This window comes from Macaca mulatta, chromosome 6, assembly GCF_049350105.2.
Source record: "Macaca mulatta isolate MMU2019108-1 chromosome 6, T2T-MMU8v2.0, whole genome shotgun sequence".
Taxonomy (NCBI): Eukaryota; Metazoa; Chordata; class Mammalia; order Primates; family Cercopithecidae; genus Macaca; species Macaca mulatta.
The window spans coordinates 123408414-123435674 of NC_133411.1; the positions used below are offsets into that span (position 1 = coordinate 123408414).

The 27261-nt window shown below is 37.1% G+C and overlaps 1 protein-coding gene across 3 annotated transcripts in view; it reads left to right on the forward strand.

Annotated features, from left to right (window-relative positions):
* The window catches only part of KCNN2 (potassium calcium-activated channel subfamily N member 2), a 272306-nt gene extending 256463 nt beyond the window's left edge, over window positions 1-15843 (forward strand). For all 3 annotated transcript variants that reach the window (XM_078004479.1, XM_078004478.1, XM_078004480.1), the window contains 3 exons: window positions 6158-6285; window positions 12500-12569; window positions 15239-15843. In XM_078004479.1, coding sequence (XP_077860605.1) covers window positions 6158-6285; window positions 12500-12569; window positions 15239-15526 — 486 coding nt within the window. In that variant the 3' untranslated portion in view covers window positions 15527-15843. The remainder of the gene's footprint in view (window positions 1-6157; window positions 6286-12499; window positions 12570-15238) is intronic.
* The last annotated feature ends 11418 nt before the right edge of the window (window positions 15844-27261 follow it).

The window sequence follows — 27261 nt, forward strand, 5'->3', positions numbered from 1 at the left end:
AAAAACAACAACAAAGAAATGGAAGTTGAAAATGAAGATCCAAAATAGCCTTTTAAACAATGTTGTCATTACCTATATGCTATAGGTTTGAACAAAGCAAAGTTTTAATAAAAAGAATGAACAAAACCTCCGAGAATATGGGATTGTGTAAAGAGATCAAACCTACAACTGATTGGGGTACCTGAAAGAGATGAGGAGTATGGGACCAAGTTGGAAAACATACTTCCGGGTATCATCCAGGAGAATTTCCTCAGCCTAGCAAGACAGGCCAACTTTCAAATTCAGGAAATGCAGAGAATCCCCAGTAAGGTACTCCACAAGAAGGTTTACCCCAAGACAGAAAATCATCAGATTCTCCAACGTCAAAATGAAAGAAAAAATGATAAGGGAAGCCAGAGAGAAAGGCCAGATCACTTAGGAAAAAAAAAAAAAAACAAAAAACAAAAAAACAAAAAAAAACCCATCTGACTAACAGTAGACCCCTCAGCAGAAATCCTACAAGCCAGAAGAGATTGGGGGCCCATATTCAACATTCTTGAAGAATTTCCAACCTAGAATTTCGTATCTGGCCAAACTAAGCTTCATAAGTGAAGGAGAAATACAAGCAAATGCTTGTCCTTTTCAGACAAGCAAATGCTAAGGGAATTCATCATTACCAGGCCTGCCTTGCAAGAGCTCCTGAAGGAAGCACTAAATATGGAAAGGAAAAGCCGTTACCAGCCACTACAAAAACATACCAAAGTACAGAGACCACTAACACTATGAAGCAACCAAATAAGCAAGTCTGCAAAGTAACCAGCTAGCATCATGATGGCAGGATCAAATTCACACAAAGCACTAGTAACCTTCAATGTAAACAGGCTAAATGCCCCAATTAAAAGACAGAGAATGGCAAACTGGATAGAGCCAAGACCCATCAGTATGCCGTCTTCAAGAGACTCTCTCATGTGCAGACACACACGTAGGCTCAAAATAAAGGGATGGAGGAAAATTTACCAACCAAATGGAAACTATAAGAAAAAAAGAAAACAAACAAACAAACAAACAAAAAAAAAAAAAAACAGGGGTTGAAATCCTAGTTCCTGGCAAAACAGATTTTAAACCAACAAAGATCAAAAAAGATGAAGAGCATTACATAATGGTAAAGGGTTCAATTCAACAAAAGAGCTAACTACTCTAAATATATATGCACCCAATACAGGAACACCCAGATTCATAAAGCAAGTACTTAGAGACCTACAAAGAGACATCGACTTCCACACAATAATAGTAGGAGACTTTAATACCTCACTGTCAGTGTTAGTCAGATAATTGAGACGGAAAATTAACAGAGGTATTCAGGACCTGAACTCAGCTTTGAATCAAGTGGACCTGACAGCAACAGAATACACATTGTTCTCATCACCATGTGGCATTTACTGTAAAACTGATTACATAATCAGAAGTACAACACTCCTCACCAAATGCAAAAGAACTGAAATCATAACAAGCAGTTTCAGACTACAATGCAATCAAATTAGAACACAAGATTAAGAATTTAACTCAAGGCCGGGCACGGTGGCTCAAGCCTGTAATCCCAGCACTTTGGGAGGCCGAGACGGGCGGATCACAAGGTCAGGAGATCGAGACCATCCTGGCTAACACAGTGAAACCCCGTCTCTACTAAAAAATACAAAAAACTAGCCCGGCGAGGTGGCGGGCACCTGTAGTCCCAGCTACTCGGGAGGCTGAGGCAGGAGAATGGCTAAACCCGGGAGGCGGAGCTTGTAGTGAGCTGAGATCCGGCCACTGCACTCCAGGCGACAGAGCAAGACTCCATCTCAAAAAAAAAAAAAAAAGAATTTAACTCAAAACCACACAACTACATGCAAATTGAACAGCCTTCTCCTGAATGACTCTTGAGTAAATAATGAAATTAAGGCAGAAATCAAGAAGTTCTTTGAAACTAATGAGAACAAAGAGACAATGTAGCAGAATCTCTGGGATGCAGCTAAAGCAGCGTTAAGAGGGAAATTTATAGCACTCAATCCCCACACCAAAAAGCCAGAAAGATCTCAAGTTAACAACCTAACATCTCAACTAAAAGAACTGGAGAACCAAGAACAAACAAATCCCAAAGATAGCAGAAGACAAGAAATAACCAAGATCAGAGCTGATCTGAAGGAGACCGAGACACAAATAACCCTTCAAAAAAACAAATCAACAAATCCAGGAGCTAGCTCTTTGAAAAAATTAAAATAGACCACTAGATAGACAAGAAAAAAGCGAAGAGTAAAACACTATCAGAAATGATAAGGAGATATCACCACTGACCCCACAGAAACACAGACAATCATCAGAGAATGCTATTAAACACCTCTGTGCACATAAACTAGAAAATCTAGAAGAAATGGATAAATTCCTGGACACCTATACCCTCCCAAGACCGAACCAAGAAGAAATTGAATTCCTGAATTGACCAATAATGAGTTCTGAAATTGAGGCAGGAATAAATTGCCTACCAACCAAAAAAAAAAAAAAGCCCAGGACCAGATGCATTCACAACTGAATTCTACCAGAGGTACAAAGAAGAGCTGGTGCCATTTCTACAGAAACTATCCCAAAAAATCACAAAGGAGGGACTGCTCCCTAACTGATTCTATGCGGCTAGCATCATCCTGATACCAAAACCTGGCAGAGATAAAACAAAAAGAGAAAACTTCTAGTCAATATCCTTGATGAAAATTGATGAAAAAATCCTCAATAAAATACTGGCAAACCAAATTCAGCAGCACATCAAAAGGCTTATCCACCATGATCAAGTTGGCTTCATCCCTGGGATCCAAGATTGGTTCAGCATATGCAAATCAATAAATGTGATTCATCACAATAACAGAACTAAACATAAAACCCACATAATTATCTCAATAGATGCAGAAAAGACCATCGAAAAAATTCAACATCCCTGCATGTTAAACGCTCTCAATAAACTAGGTATTGAAGGAACATACCTCAAAATAATAAGAGCCATCTATGACAAATCCACTGCCAGTATCATAATGGGCAAAAGCCAGAAGCATTCCCCTTGAAAACCAGCACAAGACAAGGATGCCCTCTCTCACCACTCCTATTCAACATAGTATGGGAAGTTCTGGCCAGGGTAATCAGGTAAGAGAAAGAAAGAAAGGGTATTCAAATAGGAAGAGAGGAAGTCAAATTACCTTTGCAGATGACATGATCCTGTATCTAGAAAACCCCATCATCTCAACCCAAAAACTTCTTAAACTGATAAGCAACTTCAGCAAAGTCTCAGGATACAAAATCAGTGTGCCAAAATTGCTAGCATTCCTATATACCACCAACAGGCAAGCAGAGAGCCAAATCATGAATGAACTGCCATTCACAATTGCTACAAAAAGAATAAAATATCTAGGGATACAGTTAACGAGGGAAGTGAAGGACCTCTTCAAGGAGAACTACAAACCAGTGCTCAAAGAAATCAGAAAGGACACAAACAAATTGAGAAACATTCCATGCTCATCGATAAGAATCAATATCATGAAAATAGCCATACTGCCCAAAGTAATTTAATAGTTTCAATGTTATTCCCATTAAACTACCATTGCCATTCTTCGCAGATTTAGAAAAAAACTATTTTTAATTTACATGGAACCAAACAAGAGTTGGAATTGCCAAGACAATCCTAAGCAAAAAGAACAAAGCTGGAGGCATCATGCTACCCAACTTCAAACTATATTATAGGGCTACAGTAACTAAAACACCATGGTAAACTGGTACAAAAACAGACACATAAACCAATGGAACAGAAATGAAGGCCACACACGTACAACCATCTGATCTTCAGCAAACCTGACAAAAACAAGCAATGCAGGAGTCCCTATTTAATAAATGATGCTGGGAGATCTGGCTGGCTATATGCAGAAAATTGAAACTGGATCCCTTCCTTACAGCTTATACAAAAATTAACCAAGGTGCATTAAATACTTAAATGTAAAACCCAAAACTATAAAAACCCTAGGAGAAAATCTAGGCAGTACCATTCAGGACATAGTCACAGGGAAAGATTTTATGACAGACATGCCAAAAGCAATTGCAACAGGCAAAAATTGACCACTGGGATCTAATTAAACTAAAGAGTTTCTGCACAGCAAAAGAAGCTATTGACAAAGTGAACAGACAACCTACAGAATGGGAGAAAATTTTTGCAATCTATCCATCTGACAAAGGTCTAATACCCAAAGTCTACATTGCGCACTGCTGTGTTCCATTGCTGTTTTTCTGACCCATTGGTTTTTACCCAGGGTTCTTACCTGGTTTTCCAGCTTCCTCACCAGGCAGGGATCTAGGCTTCTCCTCTATGCCTTGGACTGGTAAAATCAGAGAGAGAGCCTCCGTCAGGGCCCCTTGCCAATCTTCCAGATATCTATAGTTGCTTAGAGATCTGAGATTGTCTCTTTCCTCACAGGGAAAGGCTATTCCAACCCCAGAGACTGCGGGCCAGTCACTTCCCACTCCTCTCTCCGTAAAAGCAAAGTCCTCAAATAACGACTACTCATGCTGCACCCATTTCCTTACCTTTGAAAGGACATGAGGATCAGATGCAAAAAGCTTCTAAAGGTGGCTCTCCCTGCTGTCTGAGGAAGTGGAAGTATGAAGATGGATCAAAGAATTGACTTGAACTCCTTTTAGCTTCACTGTGGATGGTGGTGGTGTTACTTATACGCATTGCTGGCACTTGGCTTCTGTGTTGATCATTTTTCAGTTGGTCTGAGGATTCTCTCCATGCCCAGAGTCTAATGGATATCCAGAGGCAGTGCATTACAAACCAGTCACTCCTAAAAGAAGCTTTAGTGTAAAAAGACCACTCATTTTCTTAAAATGAGTTCCAGCAATATAATTTTGCTCAAGAAGAAAACTTTTTAGTTCCATGAAAAAGAATTCACCATCAGTTACCAAACCTGATGTTTTCTTTGCTAAAGTCAATAATATAAATACAAACTTGGGCCCACAGTTTAGTGTAATTCTAAAGCTCATTCTTATTGTAAATCTAATGATTGAGGGAACTTTAATATTCATTATCTCTAACTTTCTGATGTTCAAGAAAACGGAAGTCCTACAATGTTAGCTAATCACTTCAACCTGACGTGGTTAGTGCAAAGTCAAGTACTTAGAACGCAGTTATCAATCTCAGCTCATTGTTTTGTCTTCCCCACTACATTGCCTTTCTTAAAAAGTTATCTTCCTCCACCTAGCACCCCAGTAACCTGTGACTCTCTTTGTGAAATATCCTTTATCCATCACTGAAAAGAATTAAATGGAATAACTTCTTAAAGTAATCCAAAAGCCCAAGTGAAAGCTGTGGGTCATCAGATCCCATAGAGTGAGCAAGGAAGAAGACAGAATCTGCCCTTGCTGGCCCTTTATCAGCTCCCAGGACTTGTTGAAGACTTTCATCAAGAAAGCAAGTGATTGGATTAAGTATCCATGCCTTTCATCAGCTGCTGTAGGTCTTGGCAGTGTTACTGCAATGCTTTCACCCTTTTCATTTTTCCCATCCATTTGAAATGCAGTGTACCTAAATTTCCAACAAAATCATAACACAGACTCTGTCAGTTAATTAAAGTGTGCTAACAAGCATACAAATTGCTAAGTCACTCTGGGAGGCTATCAGTTCTGGGTGTACTTATACATTCAGCACTGGAAACATGCCTTTCCAGTAGTACACAGCCAGAAATCCCAAGCGGGTTTGCAAAGGACAGGATTAACCTTGGCCTCATGGCATTTTGTCTTTCTCCAGGGAAAGGAAGAACATGGAGACAACAATTGCAATACACAGTGGAAAACTCAACACCTCTTGATTAAAAAAAAAAAAAAAAAAAAAAGATGAATAAAAAAGAAGTTTCCTGAAGGAGTAGGATAGAATTTACTGCAGAAAGAAAGTGGTAGTATCTCTCTATTTCAATTTAAGTGTTGTTCCCAGGCAGATACAGGTACTTCTAAAAAGACATAGATTCAAGAAAAATAGTATTTTGAGTCATAGTTACTAAATGAAGCTACAGCTCACAATGATCCTTGGGATGAAGACTATGACCCCCAGCAAAGTTACAAAGGATTCTGCTCTGGAATTTATCAACTGCTTTGTTTGTTCTCTTAACAGGTAAAAAATGCAGCTGCCAATGTACTCAGGGAAACATGGCTAATTTACAAAAATACAAAGCTAGTAAAAAAGATAGATCATGCAAAAGTAAGAAAACATCAACGAAAATTCTTGCAAGCTATTCATCAGTAAGTATCATTTTTCATTTTTATCCTGCTTTTGTGTCCTTGGCTTTCAATTTTTGCACTTGGTTGTTCTTGTTTCATAAGGAAAGAAAAAAGAAAACATTGTCATGTTTGCTTCCAGAAGATGTTATATGGCAATTTAATCATTCCACAGTAAGATCCTGAGAATAACCTCAGTTCCTTTAATGGTTAAAAATCACTTATTAGTACTAGAATATTAGTTAAAATGTCTTCTCAGTTTCTCTTTAGAATAACTTCTGCTAAGATGGTATTTCTTAATTTAACCTATTTATTCAGATAGTTTGCTCTAGGATATTTTTAGCTTTATTTTCTAAACATAGCTTCAAACATTTATATGAATGTAGTGCATATAACTGATTTAATACTTGAATTTTAAATTAGTTTTTAATCAGAAATTTGGCTGTGTTCATTTTAAATGTTCTAGTTTGTGTAGACCTTTTACTCTCTTATCATTATTTTAACTTTATCCAAACCACTATCGTTTAAGTCCTTTGTGCTGTTCCATTGTTATATAATTAACATAGACTTTTAAAGTAACAATCTACATCTAGTAAGATGCATTGATAATTTTAAAGCACAGGGTCTTTCTCCTCCAGGCTGGCAGCATCCTTACTGTAAGTATTATTCATGTGGGTATCGATTGTCATGCCATGCAGACTTGCTCGTAATACCATTTCTGTATGGAGAAGAGCAGATACGGTCACATTTGTGGCTCAGAACAGTGGCTTTCCTTATGAAACCTACCAGGGTAATAATGGAAAGGTGGGTAAATACAAGATGCTTTGGCTATCCAATGAGATTTGTCTCTCAGAGCCAACTAGTATAACAGACAAGAAAACTCAGAGGCTGCAATTTTTATTTCGCATGTTCAGGTAATTCATATGTAATACGGTACCACTAACATTTTGTAGGAAATTACTAAGCATTCATCTTCTACCCTAGAATACAAAACCTGTCCATTGAACTGCCCTGCTTAAATAGGTATCACTGAAAATGTAGAATATGTAATTATGGACAGATTCATACTTCCACAGAAATTAAAACTCAAGTATCCTGAGATTTATAGTAGAGGCAGGCTCTGCACATATGGTAGAGTATCTGGCCTTCATTGCTACTCCCTCATGCTCTTTCCCCAGCTTTACTAACACACTTTCCTAAGATAGTGATGCTCTTTCCTCTGTAGCTCAGTGACTTGACACACCACCATGGTTTTTCTCCCTTTGTAAGGAAAACACAAGGCTGTAGTTTTCAAATAATACTCTTAAAATAAGGAAAAACACAGAAAGGAACATTATATTCCATCCGACTCACAAGAGGGAACTTGCTCTAGACCTTACAGTTACAGTTATAATCCAGAACCACCACCCAGGAGCACTTGCCTAGACATCTTGATTCCTTGAAGTTTAGATTGAAGAGAATGAGAACGCTTCCTGCCTCCCCACCCAGAGATGCTGAGCTTTCGCCTCCATGTTCCTCAACCTATTTTCCTGTCAAACAGGCATCTTCCTCAAGGGACTCATCTCGCACAACTCTCCTATTACAGTGATCTTCCCCTGCTAAAACCATACTACATAGTAACCCCAACATTCATACAGGAGGTCCACAGGCCATACCATGGCAAAATCATTTTTGTACCTTTAATATTTTGATATTAACCTATATTTAGTATGTTAAAAAGAAACCTTACCTTAGTGCATGTGAGAAGATATGTATGTCCAGGGCGGAAGGGTGTGAGATGACACGGCAGTAAGCAAGTGTGGTCGGTCTGTGTGTTGAGCAGCCACACATTCCATTGCCTCCAGGATCTTATCTGGGTCCTTTCCTGTCAGTCTGACCTATCAAATAGAAAATTACATGCGATTTACCTTTAATAATTTTTCATATAACAACAAATCCAAAAAAATGCTGTGATAGTTTTTGTAATACGGTTTTGTAGCCATGTGCAGTGGGAATTTGTATTACATCTTATAAGACTGTTCTGGACTATTATGTTCAGAATACACTCACATTCAAAAGCCTGGGGGAGAATTTAGGGGTTTTTACTGTAAAATGCTTTCAACTTTGCTGTAGGTTATTACATTTTTACATTAAAATATTACAAAAAAAAGTATTTGGGGAAGCTTAAAAACTGTCACTAAGCAAGTTGCAAATGCACCCTACAAGGCATGTCAGCCCTTTCTTAAGGGTGGGTACTGTGGAGTCGCTTGCACGGGGTGTCTTAGCATACTGTATTTGGACAGAGTGACAGAGGAAGCTACTTGTGATTTTTCTGCTTCTGTCAGACATTTCTTATTCTGTTTCTTCTGTAGCAATGTGTACTTCTAAAGCAGATAAGCTTCAGGCAACTCAGAAATGCTCTGAATTGCTTTATAAATTTTTCTAGGGGTTACCGGGTTTCCGTTGAGGTGGGGGACATTTATACTTTGTAAAAGTGTAACTATGTTTATTCATACAAGCTTTGTTTGGCTAGATCATTCTAATCATGCATACTTACCTTTCATTTTAGCTTAGTGTTGGAAGTTAGGGAGTGAAGTCATAGGGAAAGCACATAGGGCTCGATTCCTACGGGCAAGGCTTCCATTGCCCACTGTGCAGATCCACTGAGACCCTCAGCCTTATCTGTCGGCACTGGGTACAATCAGACCTTACTAGCTGAAGAAAAACGTTAAAATTCATTCGATAGATCACTCCTGGCCTCTCCTACTCTCTGATTTGTCCTGGGTGCTTTTTCAGCAGCTCTCTGCTTCTACCAGTCCCTGCTGTCTCAACTCTGTTTCTCTTTTCCAAACTTCATAGCCTCTCTATCCTCTGTTGGATGCTGAACTGTCCAGGCCTGTGCCCTCTTTTCAGTAATTTTCTTTTTAGATTGTCACTTAGTGCCATGAAGTGTTCTCTTTCTCTTAACTTTTAACCCTTTTTCTGGTAGCAACCTTACCTTTAAAGTTTATCATTCTTTTATTTCAACTATGGACCAACATGAATTTGTTTCGGAGCCAAGAAATCCAATCTACTTGATTTGTATATCATGAGAGTTGGATTACCTGCCTTTCAGAAACCCGAGGCTTCTGAGTTGTCCTAATTTAGAAAAGATGTGCCCCCCGACAAAAAAACAATTATAATGCCTTTGTTTCAAATATTGTTCTTTTAACCATATCACATTCATATTAGGCAAAAATATTTCTTGTTGTTGACTTGAACATCAAATATCAAGAGGCCATGATGACTTTATGCATGCTCTTCCTTCTGAACTCTTATTCAGAAGGAAGCTGAGTGCTTTCAGATGGGAAAGTATAGTAGCAATGAAGAAGGATAATGGAATAGTGTTTCTCTTTGGCCAATATGTCAAAATCCTGCAGAACCATAACAGGATCTTCCAGCTAATGAATCGAGCCCCCTGTGCACAACTGAACACCACATTGTGTTATTTTGTTCCAGAATATTTTACAGTTTCTTTTCTTTTGTTTTGTCTTTTTATTTCAACAAAATGAAAATAGAGCTCGGAAGTAAGTTGTGTGAGCCGCTCCTTTCAACATTTGCAGAATTTTCTACTGGCTGCATGCACCCAGCGGATCCTTTATTTGTGAATTTTGGTAGTCTGATTGCTGCTATGGAAATGTTATCCAAAATCATGATATTTTCCTGTGATAAGTGAAGTTCACAAGGAAGAAATCAACATATGTTTCTTATTCTTCTTTTTTGGGGGGAAAGAAGTGTAATACACATCTGCATGTTACCTTTTATTCTGGCAGCTGCAGCTTAAGCAGGTTTTTTCTATCAGCTCTCCTACATTACAGGCAGTGTAAGAAACAAACAACAAGACAAGATGATTTCTGGAAGCTAAAGGAATTCCAATCGAATAGGGCTACTCTATGTCAGCTTTCCAGATTCGTAGAAAATAAAATGGGCAAAATTCTACTGTCAGACATAGTATAGTAATCCAAGAGAAGTAAATTCGGCCCCGTTGTTTCCAAGATGAAGTACCCACTTAAGCTAAGAAACTGCCACTGGCTGTTCTAATCTGACTTGTAGAATTCAGGACTTTCTCTGTACTCATTACTTGCTGGAGGCATCTGGTCCAGAGCCCAAACTTCCGTCATTTCTGTGCCACCAATACTACAACTTAAATTTGAAAATGAAACTTTATACAAATTCCTTTATAGAAATTTTAATCCATTTTTATACAAATGTATTAAAAATATTACGAAGAAAGGTAAAGGTAATTGTCAATTGATAGTTGGAATACTGGTATTGAATTCTAGCCATAGGCTGTTGCCTGCAGAAAGCTCTGAGCTGAGATTCTGCTCTTTTTTTTTAAAAAAAAAAAAAAAAAAAGCAGGTGTTAGGAGACAAAGACAGAGTGGGACCAGCCTGTTATGTTTTTCTTGCAGTAATGAAGAATTAGAAGAGAACTGAAAGGAATAACTGTTTTCCATCTTAAGTATCACTTAAAGTCATCTAGGATACCTCTGTTGGTATGAATCCAGCAGTGCAGAAACATTGTTCTAATCTAACACACTTCATTCCATATGTGAGGAAACTAAAGGTCCAGTTAGAGTCAGTGAGGATGGAATCCACTGTTGTACATTGCTCTTTCTTCAGTACACTTCTGTGTAATGACCCATAGATGTCTAAGTGTTCTTTTTAGGAGGTATAGGGTGGGGGTAGTTGCCTGTTTTTCAAAGGCACACATCAAAAATTGTAACTCTATTAATTACTGAGGAAAATTTTTCTCAACAATTATATTGGATCTAAATACATGCTTGTAAATTTATTTTAGACTAGGACATATTCCATCTCTATAATAGCATAAAAAGGAGCCAGTTAACTTCGTTCCAGTGTTCTAATAAACACATAGTCGCAATGAGAAGTTATAACCTTCAACTGTTGTAGATTGGTAAAGATCGTGTTGTAGGTAGGTGTCAGCTAAACTTACTGGCAGAAGGCACTGCATCTTCACTGCAGAGCAGATTTGGTGACATATTGGATATCCTAGTTTCAGAACAAAATCACTGAACATTATGAACATATTACAGAAATCTCCCTGGCAGTAAAATCTTGCCCTGTGAGTTTTTATTCCTTCTACATAATTACCTTTCATTTCAATTGAAAAATAATACAAAATACTCTCTCTAGCATTAAAACTATACTTTGTAAAATGACTTGTCATCAAAGTAAAATAAGATTGGCATGACTGTTTGTTTGTTTGTTTTCATTAAATAGTTTAGAAGAACCTACTTCTCTTTTGGGAAAAAGCTTTTAGTTGTTAGCTTAAGGAACAATAAACCACATTTGTCTTATTGGAAAATCTTTCTTGGTACACAGTCAACACTGAATAAATATTTGTTGAAAAATAATATAGTAAATAAAGAATAGCAGAGTTCTTACCTAAAAATGTTTCCTAATACCATTTTTTGACTCTTAATTGACTCCTCATCAGGTACATACAATGATATTTAACAGTAGCTAAACATAATCTTACGAGTAGAGACTCCATCTGCCAGATACTATAATTGTCCTCTGACTTTTATCTACACTGAAAATTAAGGGAAATTTTTCCTAGGAAATGGTCTGGCCTCCCTTCAAATTTAATGGCAGTTCAAGATAAAAGTTAAACGAAATACAGTGAAGAAAAAGATAATAATTATGTGTTTTGTGTTATATTGCTGCTGGTTGAATAAAAGTTTTTTTTTGTTGTTAATAAGAATCTCACTTATCACTGTGTTTTCATCAGGTTCAAATACCTAACCCAATCCATTTCAGACTAAACAGGGCTAATACCTGTATCTAGTCATGTAGGCATAGGAAGGTGCTCATTGCTCCAACATCGATGAAATTCCAGTTGCTTTGCATATTTCTTCCTATGTCTATTTGTCATGATACTGGGGCTTTAAGGAATGTTTTGGCTTTTTCTCATATGGTTAAATCCTTATGAGTCTTTCTGAATCCAACTTTACCTGGTAAATAGTTGTCCTAAGGACATCTCATCTATTGCTGTCTCTCTCCTTTCTTTTTTGCGGTGTTGGGGAAGCATGCTTCTCATTGAACCAGACACATAACCAGTTTGGACTTACCCCAGATATTCAAGGCATTATCCATGCAGTTATTTGCTCTTGTCAATTTTGTGCATGCTCTTTGGAAGGCATAAGATTGCTGTAGAGAGAAGGGAACCTTTCTGATATCAGATTCTGTCTTTTAGATTAAGAAGTGTAAAAATGGAGCAGAGGAAACTGAATGACCAAGCAAACACCTTGGTGGACTTGGCAAAGGTAAGTCTGAGGTGCTTAGCCCTCATAGTTGCATCTGTTGAAATCAGCCACTGCACAGTCACTAATCATTCATGTTTCAAGAGGATCCCAACCCAAATTTAATTAGTAAATCAAACCAACCAAGCACCCTAAAATGATGGTCCAAGTTAAAAGAATGTTTCTATAACTCTCATTTAATGTACTCTTTCCCTGTTACGTTATTCAACCCCATTCTGAAAACATTCCTAGTTACAGTGATTTGGAAGTACCATAAGAAGCTTAAGTGGAATAGGAGACAATACTTGTGAGATTTTTATTTGCATGTAAATCTCATCCCAGTAAGAGCAGAACTGCATCCGAGGTGTGAGTGTGATATTCAGGAATGAATAGGACTCATCAATTAAATTTTGTTCTATGTATTTTAAGCAAACTCAAAAGAATGCAAAGTTGAAATAAAAATAAAAGATACCACCTGTAATCCCAGCACGTTGGGAGGCCGAGACGGGCGGATCACAAGGTCAGGAGATCGAGACCATCCTGGCTAACCCAGTGAAACCCTGTCTCTACTAAAAAATACAAAAAACTAGCCGGGTGAGGTAGCAGGCGCCTGTAGTCCCAGCTACTCGGGAGGCTGAGGCAGGAGAATGGCGTCAACCTGGGAGGCGAAGCTTGCAGTGAGCTGAGATCTGGCCACTGCACTCCAGCCTGGGCGACGGAGCAAGACTCCGTCTCAAAAAAAATAATAATAATAAAAAATAAAAAAATAAAAGATACCAGAAATTACATCCTAAAATGAAAGTTATCACCCCAAAGTGATCATTTTTTATGATTCTTTCTCCATTTCATTATTTCAAAATCATACCACTTTTTAAAAAGTATATTAACGGTCTCCAAATTATTCTACCTTATTTGCAACATTTATCTGATCAATTTCTGGTTGTTTCTCCCCACATAAAACCCATCCTTAAAACATAAATATTTGTCAGCAATCAAAACATTGCATTTTCCTGGTTGAGTTCTAAAGGTGGTATTAGAATAGCATTTATATAATTGTTCAGCCTTTTACCCAAATGCTTTGAAAGAGACAACTCTCAGTTGCATCTTACAAACTGTTTTTTTTGTTTGAGAAATCAGCCATGATTTTACTAAAGCCTCAAGTATAATCCATAAAAATTACAAGTATTTGTTCTAGTCTCATTAAATAATGCATCTAAATTACATTCATTTCAATGTATATCAGTACCACATACTAGATGAAGATGCTAAGTATTTAATGATTTACCCTAGGAGAGCATATATCATGCATATAAACTGGACAGCACACATATATAAGGTATGAAGACATCCTCGATTAATGTGTGTAAATGTGGCTGTTACTTGGACATATGAAAAAAAGATGGGCAAGCTCCATCACTCCTAGGTTAAATGATTTTTAATGGATATTTTTATGGAAAAATGAACAGACCACATTGGAATATGATGCAGAGATGTAATTTTACTTCAAGAGTACCACTGTGAGGCAAGATGCTATTTCTTTATTAATGTACTTATTATGACCACAGGACTGTATGTACCATAAAGGCTCAGTATTTTTGTAAATGAATGGATGCTGTTCACATATTCTCAAGACTGTGTAGTAAAATTAAGTGTCTGCACTATGTCTCTGATCAAACTGAAACAAGGTGCCTATAATCTGAATGATAACTCCCTTATCAGTTCATTTACCATCTTTAAAAGATTGTTAAAGAGAAGAGCATATGATAGAAGAGAAACGAAGTAGAAGGAAGGACAGCTTAAATGAAGAGATCTCAGACTTGGGAAAGTCTGCACTAAACTAAGATTAAAACCTTTTCTTCCCCTTCACTAGCCTTTCCCCTTTCTAGCTCTGAGCTGATCAGTCCTTTCTCTTTGTCTTTTGGCTACTCAGGAAATATACCTAGAAATCTGAGTTATGGATATCCTGTGATCAAGACAGTCAATTTCAAGGTTCACTAGGAATCCAGAAACATTTTCCTATTTTAACCACTTAGCTTTGATTAAGCCTTAGCCAGTAGGTCAGAGCCACAGCCAACAAGGTAGACTGGTAACTTTAGTATCTCCCTCAACTAATATTCTCTCAATTATCTGTAAAATTTCCATTTGACCCAATGGAGAGAGGCCTATAATTTGAAACAAAGGATAACAAACAATATTTAGGAATTTATTGCTTTAAATTACAAAATTGTAAAACCAGTTAATCCTAAACTTCATTTATATTTTACCCTCAACATTTCTGCTAAATCCCAATACTGATTCTGCCCATTTTTAAAAAATTACCCCTGCCCTAATGTTATGTGTTGCAAAATGAATTTGATGTGTACTAACCTTTGTGACAACCTTTAACATACATATATAAATATTACATTGAAATGTTTTTGTCTATCCTGATACCACCTACAATCATTGGGCATACCACCAGTAGCAGTACCTGCTCCACATTTTCTACAACTGAACCAAAGATCTTATATTTCTGTTATAAATCCTAGCATTGAACAGATACAATGAATTGACTTTGCAAGATGAGCTGTTCAGTTTGCTGACACCCCTGTTATACTGAATGCCACCAGCAAGAGACTGGAGCTAAACCTCTGAGAGGTGGACAGTTTGTGTTCAGGGCAAGTATAATTAACCTTCTCAATCCTGTTTTTCAGACCCAGAATATCATGTATGATATGATTTCTGACTTAAACGAAAGGAGTGAAGACTTCGAGAAGAGGATTGTTACCCTGGAAACAAAATTAGAGACTTTGATTGGTAGCATCCACGCCCTCCCTGGGCTCATAAGCCAGACCATCAGGCAGCAACAGAGAGATTTCATTGAGGCTCAGATGGAGAGCTATGACAAGCATGTCACTTACAATGCTGAGCGGTCCCGGTCCTCATCCAGGAGGCGGCGGTCCTCTTCCACAGCGCCACCAACTTCATCAGAGAGTAGCTAGAAGAGAATAAGTTAACCACAAAATAAGACTTTTTGCCATCATATGGTCAATATTTTAGCTTTTATTGTAAAGCCCCTATGGTTCTAATCAGCGTTATCCGGGTTCTGATGTCAGAATCCTGGGAACCTGAACACTAAGTTTTAGGCCAAAATGAGTGAAAACTCTTTTTTTTTCTTTCAGATGCACAGGGAATGCACCTATTATTGCTATATAGATTGTTCCTCCTGTAATTTCACTAACTTTTTATTCATGCACTTCAAACAAACTTTACTACTACATTATATGATATATAATAAAAAAAAGTTAATTTCTGCACATACTTGTTTGGTCACTTGACATTTCTAAAGCTTCACTTCTCACATTATTTTCAAGGTAAAATAGCCGATTATCATCTGATGCACACTGATAATTTTGATAGCCAAAAGTTTGGCTGGTTGGAAAAAAAGACTTTCAATTCCTCTATACCCTAAGATTTTTCTCTTGTTATGAATCATTTGCATCAATCATTTCAACCAGGATAGCTTACCAGTTTTTAGGTTGCATTGTCTCATTTTTAATTCAATTTTTTTTCAAAATGTAGAAAGTCAGTCTTTTATCAGAACATATACAAATAAGGAATAGAGATGCTTTCAAGAATTTTTTAATTCCCAGTTTACTAGCAAATTTATAGGAACAAAGTATCAGGGTACATCACTGTCTGTAAACAGATGGTGCAGAATTTTAGTTCTAAACTAGTTATTTCGTATCTTTCCATTTATTTATTATGAAAGGCCAAGCATGCACTTTAAGTGTTTGGGGCCTACATGTGTATATTCATAGATACATGTTTGCATACAACAGCATAATGAGCATACATAAGCCTAACTCCTAACATATCCTCTAGTAAGTGATCTCATCTTTGTCTGTACTTACATATTTAACACAAGTGAATAGCATCTAGTAAATTTCACGTGTTTTAGGACACTTGTTTCCTGGATGGTTAAGGTCAGTTTGTGTGAAGGAGAACTGAGTGGTTATTGCTACAAACCTACCTGTTTGCAGATTTGCTCTAAGAATCCACTGGGTTTAGAAGAACCATGTGTGAGATGATAGCAATATGGAATTTCCTCATGTGGTGTTATTCCCTGGAGTTTACAAGAAGGCTGATGGTGGTAGGGATAATGTGTCATAAAAATAAGGCTTCGTTTGGACATCTCTGAAAGCAACCTGCTTGTATCAGCCTAAACCTAAAAATATTCAATTTTCAGGGCAATCTGCTTCAGAAGCTTTTGTCCCCCCTCTACTTCATTTTATACCATACCCTTTGGTGTCAACCTTACAACATTCAAGTTGCTAGTATGTTTTTCCTTCTTTAGCACAAACTAGAGTGATATATTTGATCCACCCTACATAGTCCAATGGATAAAATAACATTTGTAACATTCTGCATAAATAATTTAAAAACCAAACAGTTCCTTTCAATATCAAGGATATAAAACTATGATTGCTTTAGATTGCATGAGAACCACTTGCCATTTACTGTCTATCCAAAATGGCTGAAACTAAAGTCCATTCATATAGCTTATATAGGCCTCTGTTGGATGAGAATGAGGCTTGGAATTTTTTTTTTTTTTTTTTATAATAAGTGAAAGGAAACAAGAACACTGGTTATAGAAACATATTGCCAAGTTAAATGAACATCAAGATCCTACTTCATCAAGATTTCTATTTCATGGATGAAATCAAATCTCATTTTATGTATTTTGGGTTACATACAAGAATATATCAAGCATTTGGTATAAACACCGGATGTAAGAAGGAGAAATTTTGGAAAAACATTAATTTGTTCTTACAATGTATATAGTTAATTCTTGTATCTTCTACCTTTGTTGTGACTAAAAGGCACAGTAGCAGCTGAAGTTTATCATCTTACAGATCAATGAACACTATCACCCCAGAACATTAGGGGACTAGGGAAAGAATAATGTATTGCTTCTCTTGTCAAAGATGAGAGAAGACAAAGATTTTAATTTATATTTCTTTACCTTGCATTTATTCTCTTCTTTTTAACTGTAGCTCTTCTAGAATAAGTCACTCTCTTATCCTTCAAAATCAATTTTTCGTTTCCTATTCTATGTAGAGTATATGAAAACTGGTAAATATTAAATTTTTTATTTCTATTTTTTTAAATGCCAAATAACCACAGTTTTAAAAGGAGGAGGGGACCCATCGGTTACATAGACATTCTGGCCTGTGATTTGCTGAATCAACCCCACTTTAGGCAGAGCTACCAAGTCTCCTCCCAAATGGCTTTGAATTAGGCAGAGTCCTCTGAGGGCTGCCTAGAGGACTGCTCTTGTGGTGATAAATGCCCTGACTTGCATTTTGCTTTTCAGAATTCCCAATAATAATTAAGTTCTGTTTGTCTCATCTCAGCCTGCCACACCCTGGTCTGTTTCTCTACAGCCAGCACAAGCCATTTGGCTTCTGCAAATCATTTTAAATTACAATGGCACCACCTTCCTCAGTAATTTTCATTTCCTCCACTTACACTCAATGTCAAGGTTAGTCACTAGAAAGAAGACCCTGTGCTCTTACAGAAATGAGGATGAGCCAAATGCATAACAGATACTACATTTTGGAAATTTCATGTGTTTCTCTCTAGTTTCTCCTCCCTTTCTATTTGTTTTCCAAGAGTCTCTCCATCAAAACATCTATAGTAATCGAGTAATTATGCTCCAAAACAGAATTTGGGAATTCAGATAAAAAGCTAGGGGTTAGGGTTAATATGAACATCAAGCGATGGATTAAATAATACAGTCCTCCTATTTTTGAGCTTTGCTCAGTTTTGAGAAATAGCATGGCAAAGTGGAAGGAGTCAGACTTGAGTGTAGAACTTAGCCCTGCCACTCACTAGCGCTGTGTACTTGAACATCATTGATTCTCAGAGACTTTTGTTTTCCCATTTGTAAAATGAGCCTAAAAAGAGACAGCTATGGGGGGGGCAGGGCGGGGGAAATCTGCAAAGCCTGGCATCTATTTCATCAAACGATGGTAGTTACTTATATTACTATTTACAGCAAAAGGCAGCAAATATTAAACACCTCCATTATCTGTTTCTAACTGTTAGCACATGACTATATATATATATGTACACACACACACAAAATCTGTTCATAAATATGATCCAGAAAAGTAGAGGGTGTTTGGTTAGGGAGTGCTGGGAAGGTCACCTGAGAGTTGGACCAAAGGGTTCATTTACTTTTCCAGACCCATCCCTGTAGGTCCTGAGCCTCCACCCACTTCTCCTAGTCTGTGTAACACACCCTGATGCCATTTATGTGTTTTAACTTGGGGTCCCCAACCCTGGGGGCCTGGCCAGTTAGGAACTGAGCTGCACAGCAGGAGGTGAGCGATGGTACAGCAAGTAAAGCTTCATCTGTATTTACAGCTGCTCCTCATGGCTCACATTACCACCTGAGCTCTGCCTCCTGTCAGATCAGTAGCAGCATTAGATTCTCATAGAAGCACGAACTCCATTGTGATTGCACATGTCAAGGATCTAGGTTGCGAGCTCCTTATGAGAATTTAATGCCTGATGATCTGTCACTGTCTTCCATCAGCCTCAGATGGGCCCTTCTCATTGCAGGAAAACAAGCTCAGGGCTCCTACTGATTCTACATTATGGTGAGTTCTATAGTTATTTCATTATATATTACAATGTAATAATAGAAATAAAGTGCACAATAAATGTAATGCACTTGAATCATCCTGAAACTATTGCCCCACAACCCCCAGTCCAAGGAAAAACTGCCTTCCACGAAACTGGTCCCTGGTGCCAAAGAGGTTGGAGACCACTTTTTAACTGACTTTTCAAGCAATCCACTAAGAAAAAAATTATCAAACGGGTTGTTTGATAAATAAAAACCTAGGAAATGTTGAGAGTCCTGGAAGACCCTGCAACAAGCAGTATAATATAAAGGACTTCTCTCCATCTCACTGTCACTACTGCTAGAGCCCTGATGAACGTGATCTTTTTCAGTTTGTTAGACTAGGAAGCAAAAACATGCCCTGTCAATGCTGCTTTCTAGTTCTTCTGTTAAATATGTCACGAGTCAACGAACCCAGAAATAGAAAACATATAGTTTTCCAGGTATTTTTAGAAATACTTAGAATTTGTTCCCCCCAGAAAAAGCCTTTTTCTCCAGTTATGGTTTCCTCTACCCCAAGTGGGCTCATGCTCCCTAGGTGGTAGTATGGAATGAAAGATGCTACTCAAGTGATTAGAAATTACTATGGCTGAGCTCATTGGTATGTACCCTATAGTCCCAGCTACTCAGGAGGGTAAGGCAAGAGGATAGCTTGAGGCCACAAGTTCGAGACCAGCCTAAGAAATATAGCACCCCATTGCAGAGAGCAAAAGAGTGAGTGAGAGAGAAGAAAGAAGGAGGAAAAGAAAAGGAGGACGAGAAGAGGAAGGAAAGGACTGAAGGAAGGAAGGGAGGGAGGAAGAAGACTTACTAGGGCTACAGTGTCAGGAGTACTATATTAACCTTCGGTTAGTAACTTACTTAACCTTAGGTCCAGCTAAAAGTTGCGTCTAAGAGTGGCCGTGGTCAGCAGATTGTGGCCAAGCAGAGTAGAACAGAGAGACACTTTGTTTGAGTTTCTCTACTCTGTTAATAACTTGCCTTTCCTGCCCCCTCTTATAGTAGGAAAGCAGTCGCCCTCCATAACCCAACTCTTTTAATCTCTGTTGGAGACAGGTCTCATTTAATCCTTTAATTCCTTCATCAACCCTACATTTATTTCCATTTTACAGATGCAAATACTAAAGGGAGTATCTGTTTCTAAAACGAGTTCAAGGAAATAAGTTCCTTTCTCAAAAACTTAAATTATCAATTTCCCTGGGGTTTCCTTCCCTGCCCCCCACTCCCAAATAAAGAAGCCTATAAACCAGATAATATTTCTCGTTTGTCCATCCTGTCACTAATAAAAATATTTGAGGGCAGTGAAAATGCAGTGTCCTCTCCTAAGGTAAAAAATATATATATATTTGCAGACTCTGAACTGGTTCAGCTCAAAGGAAAAGTACACCTGCACAGTGGGAGATTATGTGGGTCTGAGTCATAAAAGAATCCAACAGATCACAGAACGTACTCGGTATTGCACCCACATTTTGAGGTGATGCCACGTGTTTCCTCTGCTGAACCTGGGTCAGGCAATGAACCCTCAGCCATCCAGGCCCATCACCTCACCTGCTGAAGAGACTGTGGCCACCAGACCTCCTTAGGTGGTCGATGACGGATGATATGAGATACTAAGAAGAAGTCTAAACTATATCTTCACTGTAAAGGAAAAATCAAAATGGCTTCAGTAAGAAAACATTTGGCATCATGTGTACCAAAATCCTTCTGGCCATAATATTCTAAGTCTACATTATTCTGCCTAATGATTCCCATACCATCCACCATCCCTTCAGAGTGGGTTGGAGTGCACCCACCTGCTCAAGCACATTTTATATGTAGAACCTGAAGGCCTACCTAGAATAGGCCCCTCTCCAATTCCATGTTGTACATGAACCCGATTCTTCCTCTATCTCATTTCCTCCCACTTTTGTCTTACTGCTTAAGTGGAATTGTTAGGTTGAACATTCATATTTTTGTGGGCTTTGGGAATGCAAGGCTAAAATTAACCTGTCTTTCTGTTGGATAAGATCACACAGCCTCAGAGAGGAAACTAACAATGAATAGATAAAAGGACTTTAAATTAACCAACAGTTTTATTTTTGAGTTTATAGGAGGAAGTGATATGCTATGAAGAAATACTGGCATCACTTAAATATGATTGCGTAAGGAGCTTTTCCCTTTATTTTTCTAAAAACCTATTTATATGTGTTCTGAAACATATTTTAAGGGAGTTTGAAAATCATAAGTGTCTTTGACAGCGATCACTGATAGCAAGGGTCTTAAAACAAGTTGCTGTGGGGAATAAAAATATTAGGTGGACATTTCCTCGTAAATGTGAAGCAGCCCAAGTGGAGAACCCCTTTGTATCTTCATGAGATTCCTATCCCCTCTCTCTTTTAGAAAAAGCCACAGCAAGAGAATATTTCTTCTGTATAAATAATAGAGAGGACTTGAAAATTAGCAAAAAGCAGAATATTGCATAAATAATTTAAATGATTAAATATTTAGGGGAAAAAAACCCTTTGCAAAGGCATTTAATGAAAACTTATTTACATATAAAGGAGAATAAAGGTAATGACACATTCTTATTCTTGACTTTGATAATTTAAAAACTGTAAGTAGAAACTATTTTGGAAAGACAAAAAAGGCAAGAAAGCTTAAAAAATAAAAAAGTGAGAAAGCACAAAGCAAGAAGATGAAACCTAATAGTCTAACAACAAGTACCAATAGTTTAACTCACCTGTTTAAAGGATAGAAAATACAAGCTTATGTTAAAAATAAAATAACATATATATGCTTTTTATGAAATAAAATAAAATGACAGGTCAAGCTAAAATCCAAGTTACAGGGGAGAATTCAGGCTGGTCCAAACAAAAACGTGGTAGCAATGTTCATTCAGACTGAAGCAAATCAAATGAAAAGTATAAAATCACAAAAAGATGCCACGTTAGACTGATAAACATTCAATTGATACTGAAGAGAAAGCTGCATGAAGTGTATGCACTAAATAATAACACATATAAATTAAAACTCTCAGAAATAAAAGGAAAAGCATAATTGTGTGGGAGACTTTAAGATCTCTGCAGCCTATACACATCAAAATGTAATAGACCAAAAATACAGTTTTTCAAAAAAATTTATCAAAATTGGCCTAAGAACTAGTAGAAATATGAATAGAAAAATAACTATATAAGAAATAGAAATGTAGTAAAAAATATAACAAGTCAAAAAGCACTCATACCAGTTGCTTTGAAAGAATACTTTGTGTTTTATATAAAGTCTCCCTGAGAATTAAATAACATAAAGTTAGGCAACTTATTTTACTAAGTATATGACCCTAAAGTCATAACTAGGCAAGGAAAACAGAAGATAAAGCTACAAACCAATCAACATGGAAAGTTGCATGTAAAAATCCTCAATATGATATTAGAAAACCATATCCAGGGCTATATTAAGACAATAATACAGCATGACCAAGAAAGTTTAATCAGCCTTTCAAAAATATGAAACCCTAATAATATAATCACAGCATGTAACAAAGACAATCACATAATTACTTCAATGCTAAAGCTACATCTGATAAAATTCAACACTCATTCAAAAAATATTTATAGTAAACTAATAAGATAGAGGAACTTATTTAATTTGATAAAGCGTATCTGCAAGATACTAAGTAACAGCAAAACTCTAGACATATCCTCCTTAATGACAGGAAGGAGGATGCCCAGCATCATCACTGTTGTTCAACACTGTGCCAGAGCCCCAGCCAGTGCCGCTTCACACTGCTAAACTTCACACTGTTACTCTACCCCCAGATGATAACGATCCAAGCCTGACACACACATGTGCGCACACACACAGTTCAGGAGGATTTTTTTATGACTTAACAGTGTGTGAGACCTTCTCACACAAGATAGAAAAAGCAAAAGTCACAAAGGAAAAAAAAATTGCTTTTGGCAAAATTAGAAAGTTTCTGAAATATAAGGTAAAATTACAGGAGAAAAAATATTTACAATACTATATGACAAAAAGGCATTTTTATTCAGAATATATACATGTAGATAGATATGGATGTAATAGTATTTTATAGTTATCTGTATCTAGATAAAAATATAAAGATAGATCTATATCTCTCTACATGGACTATCCATAAGTAAAAGATAAAAATCTGGTAGGAAAACAGCAAAGTAAAGGATTTCCACAGGCTACTCACAAAAGTGGCAATAAACATGTGAAGAATACCAAACCGACTGATAATAAGAGAACTGTGCAGTAAGACACCAAGAAGGTGTTATTTTTTCCCAGTAGACAAAGTGTTAACAGTATAACACATGTTAGTATGGAATAGGTAAGGGGAAATAGGTCCCTCATATACTACTAGTCTGAATATTCGTAAACTGGTTCAAAGCTATTTAAGACAACCTATTAAAATTTAAAATGCATATACCTGCTTTGGAAAATTCTCAAATTTCCTTTTTAAGACTGAAAAATAAATAAGTAATAGTGTTTCCCTTTCCTGAGAGAAAGACAAAACTCACAAACTTTGTTAGCAAGTGAGACAAGGTCTGTGTCTACTGCTCCCAGAAGATCAGTCTCTATTTGCCAACGAGTGAAGCTACCAGGACCCTCATTATGGGGAGAGAGAGAAACATCAAAACGCTTCTCTATTTGGTGTCACTTGCATAGAGAGAAGAGTGCACGAGAGAGAGAGAGAGCGCGCGAAAGAGAGAGAGATAGCGTGCGCTTCCAGACACTTGGACCAAGTGCAAAGTGTTTTTCTATTGCCATATTACTTCATAATCAGAATACTATTAAATAGCATTCTCATATTTCCCACAGTCTTTTCAGACGTCTGGTGAAGATTCCTCTCAAGACTCCATGCAAGAGGAACCTGTGCTTTCAGCCTAGTGTTTGCATGGTTCTTGCATATCACACACAGTGAAACTTAGGAACATACCTCTTGATGTTATTCTCTTGAAACATTTTAAATAAAGTGTAGTAAAAATTCCATCAAATGGTAATTTCAGTAGAGGAATTATTGTGCCAAATTATCCCTATAATCCCAGGCCAGACTATAAAGACCTGGGGGCATAAACATGTATTTTGAGCTGGGAGGAGGGTAGAAGTGGACAGTTTTTTGTCCCTGGTAAACATCCACACAATCCCACCACTCCGTCTCTTCTTTAGAGTAACACCAGCACCTATAGCCATGCTGGAAAGTCTTTGAGCTTTTACTGCGACTGCACTTTTAATATCTTTTTAATTCCAAATGTCTTTAAATAGAGAAACTGCTGAATAAATTGTTACAAATACACAAATTAACAACTTTAAAGTATTTGGAAGATCTAAAGTTACTCACCTAGAAAGATCCTTAACATATATTAATATTTGTTAGCAATAAATACAAACTTCAGAACATTACTAAGAGCAGAAATAAGGCACTATGCTGGAAGACTTAGATAATGTATTTAGGCAAATGTCATTAGAGCTATAAGAAAACTGTCAAAGCTTTATTTTCAAATATTATAGAACAATTTGACAACTCCACAGAATCAATAACAATAATTCAAATGAGACAAAAATTCAGCAAGTTAATGGGTATAAAAACAGTATGCAGAGATTGAAACCCCTTTCCTTACACTATATACAAAAATTAACTCAAAATGGATTAAAGATTTAAATGTAAAACCAAAAACTATAAAAAACTCTGGAAGGCAACCTAAGCAGTACCATTCTGGACACAGAAATCAGCAAATATTTCAAGAAGACACCAGAAGCAACTGAAACAAAAGCAAAAACTGATAAATGGGATCTGATTAAACCAAAGAGCTTCTGCACAGCAAAGGAAACTATCAACAGAGTAAACAGACAACCTATAGAATGGGGGAAATTTTCTGCAAGCTATGTATCTGAGGTCTGCTGTCCAGCATCTATAAGGTCTGCTGTCCAGCATCTATAAAGAACTTAAACAAATTTACAAGAAAAAAAAATCCCATTAAAAATTGGACAAAGTTCATGAACAGACACTTTACCAAAAGAAGACATACATGCAGTCAACAATCGTATGGTAAAAAGCTCAACATCACTGATCATTAGAGAAATGCAAATTAAAACCACAATGAGATGCCACCTCTTACCAGTCAGAATGGCTATTAATAAAAAGTCAAAAAATAACAGATGCTGGTGAGGTTGTGGAGGAAAAGGAACACTTATACACTGTCAGTGGGAGTGTAAATTAGTTCAACCATTGTGGAGTACAGTGTGACAATTCCTCAAAGACCTAAAGATGGAAATACCATTCACCCCAGCAATCCCATTACTGGGTATATACCCAAATAAACATACATCATTCCACTATAAAGACACACGCACATGTATGTTCATTGCAGCACCATTTGCAATAGCAAAGACATGGAATCAACCTAAATGCCCATCAATGGTAGACTAGATAAAGAAAATGGGGTACATATATACTATGGACTACTATGTAGTCATAATAAAGAACAAGATCATGTCCTTTGCAAGAATAAAAATGGAGCTGGAGGTCATTATCCTTATCAAACTAGCACAGGAACAGAAAACCAAATACTGCATGTTTCACCTATGAGTGGGAGCTAAACTATGAGAACACATGGACACAAAGGGTAGAACACCACATGCTGGGGCCTATTTGAGGGTGGAAGGTGGGAGGGAGGCAGAGGATCAGGAAAAGTAGCTAATGAGTTTCTAGGCTTAATACGTAAATGACGAAATCGTCTGTACAACAAACCCCTATGACACAAGTTTACCTATATGATACAAGTTTACCTATATATACCTGCACGTGTATCCCTGAACTTAATAGTTAAATTTAAAAAATAGCATGCCGAGGCCGGGCGTGGTGGCTCCCACCTGTAATCCCAACACATTGGGAGGCCGAGGCAGGCGGATCACCTGAGGTCGGGAGTTCGAGCCCAGTCTGACCAATATGGAGAAACCCTGTCTCTACTAAAAATACAAAATTAGCTGGGCATGGTGGCGCATGCCTGTAATCCTAGCTACTTGGGAGGCTGAGACAGGACAATCGCTTGAACCCGAGAGGCGGAGAGGTTGCAGTGAGCCAAGATCGTGCCGTTGCACTCCAGCCTCGGCAACGTGAGTGAAAGCCCATGTCAAAAAAAAAAAAAAAAAAAGAAAATAGCATGCAGAAATCAATAGCTTTGATGCACACAACAGTAATCAATTGGTATATATAATGGTAGTGAGAAACACCCAATTTATAATTACAAAAAAAAAAAAAAAAAAGGGAATAAACTTAACAAGAAATGAGCAAAATTCTCATGACAAAACTTTAAAACATCCCTGAATGACATAAAAGTAGACTTGAACAGATTAGAAAACATCTGTTTTACTTGTATTGAATAGCTCAACATCAGAAAGACATAAGTTCTCCTCAGTTTTACAATTTAATGCAATCCCAATTTAAAATATATTAACAAGCTTTTTAAAATGGAGCTACACAGATCGATACTGAAGTTCACATAGACAGAATAAGAATAAAAATACTTATTTTTTAAAAGCTATAGCTGGTGGTCTTTTTGCCAGAAAAAAATATAGCATGGTATAAAACAGCTATATTTAAAATATCTTGGAACTAGCACAATAATACACAGAAAGATCAGTGAAATAGAACAGAAATTCTGGAAATAGAGCCAAGTATGTCTGGAAAGTTATTATATAATAAAGGTGGTATTTCAAATAATTGAGACAAAGATGTACTTTATAATAAATGGGCTGAAACAATTGGATAGCAATGTGGGAAAAAAATGGTAAAACCAGAGCCATACTTCACATCATATGAAGATTAAACTCCAGTTGGATCCAAGAGTTACACATAAAAACTGAAACCACACAAGTAATAGAAGACAATATGGGTGAATTTTTCTAAAACCCAGGTAGAGTGAAGGGCTTTCTGGAATGCAGAGGCAATAAAATACATGACTGATAAGTTTAACTACATAGAAACAAAAGAACTTTGAATAACAAAGGAGAACACCTCAACTAACCTCCTCGGACAAAGCCAAAAGC